Here is a 14,329-nt window from a genome sequence, read left to right as displayed (position 1 = left end):
GTGTAATTTGTTTCTAACTGGAACTGGGGAATCCCCGGGTGAACATGCGCATTGCGTGCAAAACAGTAAAAAACGTTGAACTTGAGACAGACATGGAGTCGTCAAATTTTAAACACAAAAGTGGCTTTCAAAAGCGCAAACGAAAAGAGGAATTTGATAAATTAATAAATAAATTACCAAAAATTGGAAGCTTCTTTAAAAAGATGACACAGGGGGAGATCGAGATTGAGATGGAGCAAGAGAGTGAAGCGAGTAAAGCACCTGAAGCAACCGTTGGTAGTAGCAGCGCCGTGGTTAATGCTAGCACCAGTGGATCAAGCAACATCGATGTAAAAGGTGAAAATGTTGTGGAGGAACGGAGTAAGGCATTCAATGCGTGCTCGGTGGCCTGTGCTAACAACACCAGCGGGTGATTCCAACAGCATCGAGGAGAACGAGGTAGATATGACCATCACTGCTAATATCTCCTTGCATGAGCATCCAACCGACATGGGTAATTTTCCTGAGTATCTAGACTCAAATGTCAAACGATTTATAGTGTCTTCGGGGTCATGCAAACCTACTGGCCCTTTCCCACGGGATCCCGCACAGGATAACCGCTCCTTTACAACTGCATATTACGTTTGCAAAACCAAGTCTGGTTTGGAGATACCGAGGACATGGCTGTGCTACTCCCCCACACTAGATGTAGCCTACTGCGAGCCCTGTTGGCTTTTTTCCAAGTCAACATGGAAGACAAATACCTGGCGTAATTTATCAAAGAAAATTCAACAACACGAGTCATCCTCTCTACACAAAGCTGCATGTGTGATATGCGACCTTTGGTGTCAGAACAGAACTATGGATAAGGATATGGAGAGGGACATACTTCATGAGGCCAGCTTTTGGAGACGGGTACTACACCGTGTGGTTAATGTTACGCTCACTTTAGCAATGAACAACATTCCGTTTAGAGGACATAGGGAAAAAATAGGGGAAATTAACAATGGTAATTTCCTTTCTGGCAATGTACGACCCAGTGCTTAAAGATCTGATTAGCTCCGTGATTATGAACACAACACAAGATGTGGCAAAAGTTGATCAGATAAGCCAGATCTACAGATATGTCATAGTTGAACGAGATGCTCGCAGTGTTGCCACTGAAGTGACGATCAAAGAGTCCTTAATTGGATTTCGTTAAGGACTCATCGGCCAGCGAGCTTACTCGGGAGATTGTTGCGTTTGTGGAGGACAACGGCTTAGACCTTTCCAATTGCAGAGGGCAAGGGTACGACGGCGCGGCAAATATGCGCGGCATATACAGTGGTGTCCAAGCAAGGATAGCTGCCAAGGAGCCAACTGCCGTGTATGTACACTGTGCATCACACAATTTGAATCTCATCCTTAATGATGCGGTGAAGATACAAGAAGACAGTTCTTTGACATTGTTGAGCGCATTTATGTGTTCTTCGGGCACAGCATAAAAAGATGGGCAATGCTCTCAAATAAAACACACAGTGACGAGACAAACAATGACTCCAACATAACACTAAAAAAGTTATGCCCGACTAGATGGTCCTCACGTCACGAAGCAGTAACCGCTCTGAGATATCGGTACAATGATGTGATGACGGCATTGGCAAAACTTTCACTGACAAGCAGAAAGAAAGATGAACGGGACGAGGCTGCATCGTTGAAACAGGCAATGGAGAAATTCTCATTTGTTTGTATTGTTGTCCTCCAAAGCAAAATCCTGGAACGAACTAATGTGATACAATCTACAAAACTACTACAATCCCAAGACGTGGATCTGGCTACAGCAGTCCAGCTACTGGACTGCGCCATCAGAGACCTAACTGCGTTCCGAGAAAATTTTGAAGATGCCAAACAAACAGCAAAGAGCCTTTCAGAGAAGTTGGGAGTGAGCACTGCATTTGAGAACACTCGGTTGAGAAAAGTGAAATCGCATTTTGATGAGTTGTGTCAAGATGAACGTTTAGCAGATGCTGAGTCATACTTTCACGTACACGTGTTTAATAAAAAACTAAATGAATAAATTGTATTATTTTCAAATTACAATTGTAGCTCTCGACATTTACCTATGGCTATAACTTTATTATGACTCTAATTTATTTTATAGTCTCAAGCATAAAGAAATTATGCAAAAGGAAATTAAGTAGTTTTACTATGATAAAACCATTGTTTATTTTTGTAAGGGTTGTGATATGCACGTTTTTTGTTGAAGAAATTATAAAGGCTGTGTCATCTATCGCAAAAAGGTGGCCAAAAATGAAAGATTAAATGAATATGAGTTAAATGTTTGGTCAGTAGCCTAAACAAGGATCTGATTGTCCTGTAGGTGTAACAGCAGCAATTACATGGCATTTGGCTCCCTTTGCAGGCATTTGTAATAACATGTACATAAATTGTTTATTTTGTATTTGCCAACATTATGTATTTTAACAGTGTCATTATTAACCAATCATTATTGCCTCATTGTTTTTTTATATAATGCATTTTAAGTCATTTTAAAGGCTTTTGAAGGCTTAGCTCTTTTTTATAGCAACAACAACATCAAAAAAATATTACATTATATTAATACTTTCTAAATTATTATTTGAAGTAACAAAACCATGGTAAATTTGCAGTTACCATGGCAACAAGAACGATGATTTGCAGTGTTATTGTTAAAACCATGGGTAATTTTCGTAAAAAAAAAAAAAAAAGTGGCACAGGAATGTGGCTGAAAGTGATAAATGGGCCTATTTTTTACCTAAATGATTTATAATTTATTTTAATATATATTAAAAATGTATAAGGTGTGCATTGTAGCTGACACCTAAATGAACACATTACAATTGTTTTATGACTGCAAGTCTTTCTTCTCAAATGCTTTGTGAGCTTCAAATTTGCGTTTGAGCCCATGTGAAAAAGTAGCATAATTTACATAATGATTTACAGTTTATTTTAATAAATATCCAACATTCAATTCAATTGTGCTTTATAGCTGTCACCTAGATGAACAATTACAGTTGTTCTTTCTCCTCAAATGCTACTGACGTTAGAAAAGTGTATACCAATATCGCATGTAACTATCGCATGCAAATTTACGGTCCATAGATTTGAGACTCTGGAACATCTAACGTCATGCAACTTTTTTTAAATTTTTTTTTTATTGTTTTACTTTCTTTAGTTTTCTTTTCTCTGCGCCGGATTGCTGATGTCCTTTACCCGGACATAGATGTTCATCCATCAATTATGAACATTCAGCCGAAAACATGAGGTGCAAGCGGTCGCGAGCGCGGATGGGAGAATGGCGGAAGGTTTTTTTTTTTTTTTTTTGAGCAACTGGGATGGTGCCCCGTCTGGGAGTTGGTGCCCTACGCAGACTGCGTACTCTGCGTGTAGGGAGCGATGGCACTGCCCGTACGCGCAATCTGGACCTTAAGGATATGATCGACAGCTTCGCACAGAGGAAAGCCCGGAAAATGCAGCTATAATGTAAGTGAGCATCTTTTTTAAGTATTTGGACCTATGCCTATGTGTATATAGCAGTGACAGTAACAGTAACAATGTGTTATTATGGTGCGCTGTCACCAGCAGTTTTATTTTTTAGTTTTTTTTTGGTGCGCATAGCGTCATCACGTGTTGTAGTATGGGGGGCCCGCCTTGATAATCCTGCTTAAGGGCCCGGTGTTGGCTCGTTACGCCACTGCTAGATGGTGTTAACCACATCCATGTAAACACATACACATTGAGTTTATAAAGAAATAGAAGAAACTGAGACACACAGGAATAGTATTTAGGAGGCTCAGTCACCTCGAACACAGCGAGGGCATATGGATGGCCGAGTCTCTCGCTGGAGGACAGGATGACTCTGCGATGGGCCCCGTTTAAATCCACGCTGCAGATCAGGTGCAGTTTTGAGTCCACCCAGTACAAGCGCTTACCAACCACATCTGCATTCAGAGACACAACACTGCATTCAAACAGCTCAACCTTACTGATTCATAAAGAGTGCAAAAAGCCCCGTTCACAACAAAAACGATAACTATAAAGATAACGATATTAGCGTCCACACCAGTGAACAATATCCTCGGTTTATTCTAAGCGCACGTGCGCTGCTGCTTTAAATTCTCAAGCTCGTTATAGCAGGATGGATTCTGATTGGCTGTCAATGTTTGTATCGTTCATCGGCTGGAAAAAAAACGTTCTGAAAATGATTCCAATGATTCCGTTTCTCTATGCCTTTATCGTTATAGTTGTAGTGTGGACTCTGCTATTCTTTAATATTGAGAACGATTTTTAGAACTATATCTTTATCGTTAACTTTACAGTTATCAGGCTTTGTGTGAACAGGCCTTAAAGCTCAACCGTTTTCAACTTTTTACAAGCCCATTTCTACCTCTTTCAATTGAGAAATAATAATTCCTACCGAGTGTGATTCCATTGGGCCACTCGATGTCCTCAGACACCAGCACCTGCCGATCTACACCGTTCATGCCAGCCTTCTCGATCCTGGCCCTGATGCCCCAGTCAGACCAATACATGAACCTGTGAAAGCAAAGCATTATCAGCAAAAAAAAAAGCTGCATTAAAATAATGTAATTCTTGTAAATATTAGTATCATAGCCATATTAAAGTCATGTAGAAAAATCATGACAGAGGAAATTATGTGAAAGTAAGTCTTTTACAATCAGATCATTTAACCCTCAATCGTCATTGAGGACAAATTTAGGCAAAATCTTTTTTTTTTTACTTAATCGGTTCAAGACTTGGCTACTTTTTGTAAGTTTGCCACCCGAACACACACACACAAAAGAGGACTCAATTCAACAAAGTTAAGCAGCTGAAAAAAAAGCTCCTAAATTTGTCATTCGTGCCCAGAAATGGGCACCCATACGAAATGAATAGGAAATACTACAATTCAATGCATTTTCTTAATTTGTCTAATAAAAATCAATAAATCCAAAACAATGCAGATCAAACATACACATAAGTGAAAGGGTGAGTCTATACAATATTCTTAATGTGGCAAACACTCACACACACACAAACCCATTTACAAACCATTGAAATAGCCTATAACACAGCAAGTTTGTTATTTTAATTGTGTTGAATAAAAACAGTCACATACAAAACCAAAGAATTGAATGAGTCAAGGTATTTTTTTTTTTTTTTTTTTTTGGTGCCACTCAGCCACTGTGCACACACACACACACACACAAACACGCACATACACACAGATACACACTTCAAAGTCAGATCAAAGCCCTACTGCAAGATTTGTTGATGAAAATGTCAAGAAAATTTCTGGAACATGCTACTTGGGTTTATAGTTTATCCTTACCAGTTTGGGACCAGTCATAAAACCTTTCCTTAAAATGGTCAACATATTTTTCAAAACTAGATTAAACTAACATAAGTACACATAGCTAATTTCAACTAACTAATTTAAAACAAAACTAGATCTTTAAACTAGAAAAATCTTTCTCTTTTTTTACTGTTAGTTAAGACCAGAGCAAAACCTAAATGAATTATTCAAATAGTTTTGTCCATCAACAAGAGAACCACTATGTAGGATTCACTATTGTGAGCAAACAACATCATGCTTGAAACATTTTATATGAGCAGTAAGGTTATCTCCATGGTTTAATAGAATTCAATAACATTTCCTCTGTAATACTCCACAGCCTCCATGTGCATGTCACTGAAAGCTTCTCTTATCATCTCAGTGACCTTTAAATGCAGTCTGGCCTTCTGTGGTTTTGTCATTTGGATGGCAGTGATGTGTCTGACAGCTGCTCACCCTCTCTCAGGATCCACAGCGATGGCTCGTGGTTCGCTAAGATCGGTGCTGATCAGCACACGTCTCCTGCTGCCATCCGCTGAAGCCACAGAGATGGTTCTGTCGCCCGAGTCGGTCCAGTAGAGGTTGTGCTGGACCCAGTCCAGTGCCAGACCCTCAGGGGAATGCAGATGGGAGTCGATCAGAGTAACGTGTCGAGACGGGTCACTCGCCTCGTGGATGTAAGCACTGCAGAGACATGCAGACAATTACGGGTTCTGCTGCTAGACGCAGAGTCCAACAGTCAAACCACACGACTTCAGTTGTGATTGTTTTATAGACAGTGATAGAATGACATACTGGTAAAAAAAATGTGTAGCCTGAATGCACTGTAAGTCGCTTGCTGAATGCATAAATGTATATGTAAATGTAAATGAGGAAAAAATATTTGCCCACAAACTGCATCAACTGACATTTATTTTGTTAAACTACTAACAGCCAAAAATACTGTCAATAAATGTAATGTCCACGACTGTACATGTTTTTAATGCAGAATGTCATTTCCATCAAGCATTCTTTTTTAATAATATCCCAAAATTCAAAGAAAAATATTACTGTTCAATTTTTTTTAAAGAAGTCTCTTATGCTCACTGAAGATGCACTTATTTGATCAAATAAATAAAATATTATTATAATTTCAAATAACTGTTTTCTATTTGAATCTATTTTAAAATGTAATTTATTCCTGTGATGCAATGCAGAATTTTCAGCATCATTACTGCAGTCTTCAGTGTCACACGATCCTTTAGAAATCATACTAATATGAGGATTTACTGCTCAAGAAACATTTATTAATATTATCAATGACGAAAACAGTTTTGCTTCCTAATATTTTTGTGAAATCCTTAATACGTTTTTCCAGATTCTTTGATGAATAGGAAAGTTAAAAAAAACAGCATTTATTTGAAATAGAAATCTTTAGTAACATTATAATGACTTTACTTTTGATTAATTTAATGCCTCATTTCTGATTAAAAAATAAACAATCTTTCAAAAAATGCATGTATTTATTTATTAATATTTTATTCGACCCCAAACTTTAAACAGTAATGTACAATATTATTTATTACCTTTTATATTTTTTGTTTTCAAAACTCCCTAAAAGTGATCATGTGTCACCATAAACAAAAACTATAAGCAAATGTAAAATTACTGTTTTATGCACTGTTAATGAATGGAAGTTATTGCATGTTTTTTTTTTATTCATATTTCAGAAATTTTATTTGCATCTTGGTATTTCCTTCCACCATCTTTTTTTTTTTTTTTGTTATCCCAAAATTCATAGAAAAATGTGTTAATGGAAGACCCGCTAATATAGCATACTACATTTGGAAAAGTTCATTATCGTATATATATTGCCTATTCACAAAATGAACATTTACAAAACATATAAGGCCTATATAATGTGCAGTACGCAATAAACCGCTGGTTAGTTGCCCATACAAACATAATCCTTTTGTCAGAAGTATGCTTTATCAAACATTGTTTATGTTCTGATTTTTAATTAAAAAAACCTCTTCTAGTACTCAACACCTGTCTTGATCTGAAGTGTTCATGAGTGCCACAGGTCTCTAAATGACTGAATGGCCCTGTAGGGCTTCAACTCACCCCTCAGCCTTCCATTATCAGCTTCAATATCATCCCAAACTAGTTCAAGCTCACAGCGGAGCAGTTACGGCTAATGACTTTGGACTTTATCCTCACTTATAAGTCCAAAAGAGACAGACGAGAAGCAGGGAGAGAGAGGGCAGGGGCAGAGGACTGTCGTTTAATAAGATAGCACATCATTTTGAGCAGCCGCAGAGGTATCTACAGTATTATTAGGAAAGTGAATATCCCCAATTAGCGAGATCACATGGAATTTGCAATCAGAAAGAAAGGAAGATGGACCGTGGAAAAATGAGTCAAGAGCTTCTTTGCAAATGTATATGAATTTTTTACAGGGCCAGTCCTTTTAAAATGAAGATTCAAAACCTTTCCTGTATTACATTACACGGTGCGTTTGACCTGCTGTCTACACAGGGCACTTGAGGAGAAACAAGCATTGCAGCGTCATTACAAACCAAAACTTTTTCAAAGGGTTCAAATGATGGACATTTCACTCTCAAAATTGGTGATATTATAATAATCTTCCTATTATGAACTTTTTAATAACCTTTTTAACCCCATGGTATTTTGTATTGTATAATACTTTACAATAGAGCACAAGAAACTTCTTTCAAAAAAACTAAAAAATAATTCTTATTGACCCCAACCGTTGGAGAGTACAGTATATACACACAGGCATGATCACTTCTGAATGGCACTCCCACATAATCTTTGTTTCAGTAATAAGTGTTGTTTTTCAGCCTCTCTGCATCTCATTTTAATTCATCTCACTAGAGAGAGCGTTATCTGGAGAGTAATGTGTAAATAAATTGAGCCATATCTCCTGAGCTTTAAATAATTAACACATCACAAGCATGTGAAGCAGCACTTCGCTTTTAAATGAAGTCTGGCTCTCATAGTAATGGCCACGGCTTGCTTTTAGGTGCTCAGCTAAACCGCTACCATATTTACAGCATAATAACCCAAAGGTGAAGATGAAGTCACCTGTATATTTTGTGTTGAAAACGGTCACACCAGTACATGCGGTTGGCGGCGACATCGATATCAATGGCCACTGCGTTCTTCTGAGTAGGAACCACCTGTGTGTAGTCCCTCTTCACCAGGTCAATGCGTCTGATCTCGTGCCTGTTCGTGAACATCAGGTAAGGGCTTTTCCCTAAATCAAGCACCAAGACAAATGATCACAGACAGTTCAGAGATGACTCGATCTCGAAACAAAGAAAAGCTTTCGCACTTTGCTACAACACTGCAGTTCTGGTCCACTAGTTAATCAAGCACCTAACTAGCATAAATCAACCTGGGAATAAACGTTATTTTAAGGGTAATGGAGATAAATGGTCAGAAATCATAACAAACATCTGCTTTTTATAGGAATGTCTTACCTTCAGCTTTGCAGGTCTTGCTAACGGGGTCCATCTCATAACCCGGGTGACATTCACACTTGAAATCTCCTTTCAGATTAATGCAGATCTGACTGCAGGCATCAGGGTTCTCACACTCATCGATATCTGTGAAGTAAACAGACACACGTGAAGCTCGCTCACTCAAGACAACATTGTATACAGTATATAGGAAATGTTATGACCTGCTATTGATCAAGGGCACTTTAAATGCAGTTCTTACTGTGAGATCTTTTGAGTTTGTCATATATAGAGAGAGAGATCTGATATATAAGTCATTGAACATAAAACAGTGCCTGTAAGTTGAAAGCACACATTCTTGCCCAATTTAAAAATTTAGTTAAATCAGCTTTACTTTTATTGTCAATTCATCTCATCATTGAGCCAGGCCTGACCTCCACATGTCCTCTTGTCCAGAAGCTTATATCCTGCAGGACACTGGCACTCGTATCCAATGGGACGGTCCACACAGATGTGTGAGCAGCCTCCATTGTTAAGCAAACATTCATTCAAACCTTTAAAAGAGAGAAGGGATGGTTTAAGATATAGATTTCAAAAGGTACAATGCCCTCCAAAAGTTTGGAAATGCTCCAAGTGATGTTTTGGGCAATGTACAAATATCAAGTTAATGCACAACTGATGTTGACAAAAAGAGATTTCCATTGTATTAAAGCAAAACAGCTTAAGCCTTGTGAAAAAGAAATGCTTTTAATTGTTCTGAACATGCACTTGTAGTGTTCCTCAAATCTTAAAAGTTTATTTTTTGTAAAACTGTGCTTGGAGATAATAGTCTTTATTTGTAAGTCGCTTTGGATAAAAGAATCTGCAAAATGATTAAATGTAAATAATTGTAACGATGAAATAAAAGGCCACTCAAACAATGACTTAAGTGCACTTTTAAAAGTACATTTTAAAAGATTATGTTTTAATAATGTTTTGTCATGCTTTGAAGTACACTTCTTCTTATGTTGACTAGCAAAGTAAAGCACGTGTAAAGTACTTGATATTAATTTTAACTGTAATGATTTATTCAATATTACATTTAAAATTAATATATTTTGAAAGTGCTAATTTGTAACTTCATCATTATAAATGTGCATTACAAATATATTTACACAAGATTCAATTGAAATTACATTAAATATATTTTAACATGTAACTGAGTGTCAAAAAATAACTTTATATTTTAAAAAAACTATGTTTCTTTGAGTATATTATTTCTATAAAAAGTTCTGTTTTTTAAAAGTGCTTATTTTTTTAACAAGGGTTGACTGACCGGATGATTTCTTTCACTTTAATGCAAAATACAAGCCATATGAAAACAATTTTCACTTGAAAATTGTTGTATGCAGTGATATATGATTAAGTCGTGTTATAATAACAACAACTGAGGCGTGCTGTTAATAGCTAGTGCTAAGTAGGTATAGTCCAAATACAATTTAGAGACATCCCATGTTGTCAGTAATTATTTTTGTATCGGTCTAATTTGCTCCACTTGTTTAATACTGTTTGTGTCTTCCTTGAACTGGAAAACGTGAGCCACAAGCTTTTTCTGTCACGTGGCAAAGAAATAAAAATTATACATTTACGTGAGAGAGAGTGGCTGTCTATTTTAGAGCAATAACAACCAAACACAATTACCATCTTCAGGCCTCATCTAAATTCCCAAAGGCCCATTGAAACACACACACATACGCACACGCACACACACACGCACACACACACACACGCACGCACACACACACGCGCACACACACGCGCACACACACACACACACACACACACACACAGAAGTATGAGCGATATTATAGCGAGATGGTCAAAACGAGGCTGAAACTTTCAGGCACTGAACCATCTTGACTTGATGTGTTGAAACTAGCGTTGCATTGTTTGCAGTTGAATCCCAGGAATATATTGTGTCTGAAAGCTCAAGTGAGCAGCAAGACGTACTGAGCATTCTGCAGACAATAATTTAATAAGTCGAGATAGAGACGACTGTGTGGGCCAGAAACGAGCAACAATGTGCTTTCTCTTTCTTCTGCGCTCTCTCACAAGGTAGCATTTGAGGGACCAGGTGTTCTCTCTAGCGCTCTGTGTTCATTAGTAGGTGCTGGCATCCTGACAATATCCATGGCAGTGAACAATTTGGGGCAGGGCCGCTTCGCTCGGAGCTAGCCATATGTCAAACGAGCAGCAGAGGATTCTGGATTAAAGAGGAAGACACTGATGGCATTAAGACGGGAGTTGTGAGCGATTTCTCTGGAGACGGCGATTATTACAGCACGTGGGTGAATGTGGCATTTGAGGAAAGAGGATAAGGAGCAGGTTTGGTGAGGAAACACACACACACACACACACTCAGGCCTCTAGAACAACCACAGTGGGTCTTCATTCCTCTTTGATGCTAATGGATTTTCTGAGAAGATGGTGATCCGTCAGCTCTGCCCCAGATGCAGGGATATATGAGAGAGAGAATGAATAAAAAACCTTGATTTCTCTGCCATATAAATTACGATGCACTTTCAGTGGTGCTCCAGCAACTTCTGTAACCTATTTGAGTCAGGCTTTTTTAGCATGTTGCTATGTAGTCGCTAAAATTCCTGAGTGATTTTTAGATGTCTTACTGGACCAAGTCAAAAGAGTCATCTTTTAAATTTTCCTTTCTAAAATAGCCTACCGCTTATATACGTTCACAAAGACTTGGACATTCACACAGAGATCAGCCATTAGTCAGGTGGATACACAGCATTTGACCACTGGCTTTACAAAAATGATTTCATCTTTAAGAAGTGTTTTAATATTGCAACAACTACTGATGAACGCATTAATTCTGATCACTCAGCCGGTTGTTGTCCCAAGTATTGTTGTCCCGTGGAAAGACTTTAAACTGCACAAATTCACCAACTTTTTTGTCATCTGATCCTCTTTAACCTAAAACATTTTTATTTGAAGTACCCATAAGATTTTTAATAAATAAGTATCACATTTGCATGTTCATTTATCTGATGTACTGTAGGTTAATGGTCACATGACATGCAAGTAAAATTACATATTTTCATTTTTCCAGTCAGTGTTTTATATTGATTCAATATGGTACCATATTATTCTATTTAAATCAATGTAAAAAACGAGATCCAAAATCTAAAATCTAACAAATCTAAAAGTAGTCTGATTATATTTACTCAGTTTGGTCCTTTTTACAGTGTTATTATACATTTAAATGCTGAGTACTATTAATTAAACACATGTACTTATTATTTAGTAAGGGTTAGGATTAGGGTTTGACTTGGTGTTACTTGCATGTAATTATGTATAATTTATTCTTATAAAGTGTTATTACGGATCACAATTTGTAAGTAATCCACACAGATCTGGCAGAATATTTCCCTCCAACTGATTTGATTTCTGTCTTCAAATAAAATGTTAGGGTTACCATTGCGTCTGTCTGAACATAAATAAATAAAAAATGTAGTGTTTGATTCATAGCTATTTTCAAAGCTTTCAATGTACTCTTAGGGGCCGTTTACACAACAATGTTTTCAGCGCAAAACGGGAAACTGAAAATGCCAATTTGTTAAAATGGGTTCAAAATGCAAGTTTTGTGAAAATGGTGACGTCATGCGTAGTATGTGTTAGGTATGTAGAGGTGCAGTATGTGTTGATTTTAAAAGCAAGCGAGAACAAACATACACAACAATGACAGAGTACATGTTACTGTTGTTGCTGCTCAAGAGTTTGCTAACACTTCTTCAGAAAAGTGTGGATTTACTTCACCAATATTACAACCAACAGTGGACATGCAACATATACAGTACATCATATAATAATCACTTCCCTATGGAACTGTTTACTACTGGCCTGACATACATAATACAGCGTTTTAGCCGTTTTTGTGGATATGTGTAACATGAATCATTTTGAAAACGTCATGTATACGTAAAACTTTTGTTCTCAAGGGAAAAACAAGTTTTTGACTACATTGTTGTAGTGTAAACATAGCATTATTATAGAAGAACTTCATTGCTGTTGGATTAATTCTAAGTTTTGTTAAAAACTAACCAAAATTAAAAAAATAATGTGTTTATAATCTCTGCGCAGTAGAGACTTGGTGTTGGTTCCAAACAAAAGGAAATATATCGGTTTCAGTGTCAGCTTTTTGACCAAAAATATCGGCATATTGGATATCGGCATATATCCAATATTGTGCATCCCTAATTTATAGACATCAATGAGCTGTTGTCATGGGAAAACATTTTGATTATTAAAGATGCATTCCACTGTATGCATGCATGAATTATTCACATCAACACTGAAGTATACCTTTTTTTTTTTTTTTTTTTTTACCAATTTTTCAAAATATTCTCAGAAGAGAACTTAATATTTCTCATGTGTACAATCAAAAGTCAAAGATTTCAGTGTGAGTGCAAATATTTCTAATCATTTCATTCGAGATCAGTGAATCTAAACTAAACTAACCACATTAATTTTATAGCTCTCTACTCTTGTACATCAACAAATAGGTTTCTTACTGCACTCCTTCTTGGGTTCGTCCGACTGATCCTTGCAGTCCTTCACATTATCACACACCTTGCTGCCATCAATGCATTCTCCATTCCTGCAGAGGAACTTCAGAGGTCCTTCACACTTTGTGGCTAAAGTATGGTTGGGAAAAAAAGGAAAAGATTTGTTCAGTTCATTTCAATTTAGCTTTCTTTCCTCCCACATAAGCACAAATACTCAGAGGTCTTTAGTGCATAGATACAGACTGGTGATTTAACAGAGGTGGGCAGTTCAGGTGAAGTCTTCCATATAAAAGCCACTTTTAAAATGTATTTCCACACATGGACGCTTATTACCGCTAAGACACAACACTCTTTGAGCAGGACACACTTCTGCTATGGAACTATATGTGCTATATAGACTTTGAAGGGTGTCGCATTAAAAGGCGGAACCAATTTGATCTCTGGGATACATTTTACCTCGCTGAATAAGCAGCACAAAAGATTTGTGCAAAGAAGTACACACACACACAGGTGCGCGCCAAGACATACCATTGACACAGCCAGCCTCGTCGCTTTTGTCGAGGCAGTCGTGTATTTTGTTGCACTGCTTGATGCCGTGGATGCAGGATCCATCTCCACACTGGAACTCATCAGGCCGGCATGTGAGCAGAGCTGCAGATGAGCCAAACACAGCAGACATCAGCCAAACGCTGACACACAGACTCCAAACAGACCTTCATGGTATCTTTGGTATGCTTTGGAGCTTCATAATTGGTAAACACCCCTATGAATACTTATGTTGCCTGTAATTCAGTTAAACAAGGGGGAAAAAAGATGATTTTATATCCACATCCAAACAATTTTGGAGTGTGCACTTGGATGGGTTAAACGCAGAGCAAATATATTTCGGAGTATGGGTCACAATAATGGGCCACAAGCCACTTCACTTCACTTCATTAGGAGCTAGGGGATGAAAACTTTGCAATGTATTA

At 37.5% G+C, this 14,329-nt stretch overlaps 1 protein-coding gene across 2 annotated transcripts in view; it reads right to left on the bottom strand.

Annotated features, from left to right (window-relative positions):
* The window catches only part of LOC132096801 (low-density lipoprotein receptor-related protein 8-like), a 109,889-nt gene that overhangs the window by 16,395 nt on the left and 79,165 nt on the right, over positions 1-14,329 (bottom strand). For both annotated transcript variants that reach the window (XM_059502409.1, XM_059502410.1), the window contains exons 6-13: positions 13,887-14,009; positions 13,365-13,487; positions 9,231-9,350; positions 8,818-8,943; positions 8,420-8,591; positions 5,789-6,016; positions 4,415-4,533; positions 3,799-3,938 (exon numbers count right to left, since the gene is read on the bottom strand). In XM_059502409.1, the coding sequence (XP_059358392.1) occupies positions 3,799-3,938; positions 4,415-4,533; positions 5,789-6,016; positions 8,420-8,591; positions 8,818-8,943; positions 9,231-9,350; positions 13,365-13,487; positions 13,887-14,009 (1,151 nt within the window). The remainder of the gene's footprint in view (positions 1-3,798; positions 3,939-4,414; positions 4,534-5,788; positions 6,017-8,419; positions 8,592-8,817; positions 8,944-9,230; positions 9,351-13,364; positions 13,488-13,886; positions 14,010-14,329) is intronic.

The sequence above is a fragment of the Carassius carassius genome, chromosome 20 (genome assembly GCF_963082965.1).
Source record: "Carassius carassius chromosome 20, fCarCar2.1, whole genome shotgun sequence".
NCBI lineage: Eukaryota > Metazoa > Chordata > Actinopteri > Cypriniformes > Cyprinidae > Carassius > Carassius carassius.
Note: the sequence above shows the minus strand (reverse complement) of the source record. Positions and strands in the feature narration are given on the sequence as shown.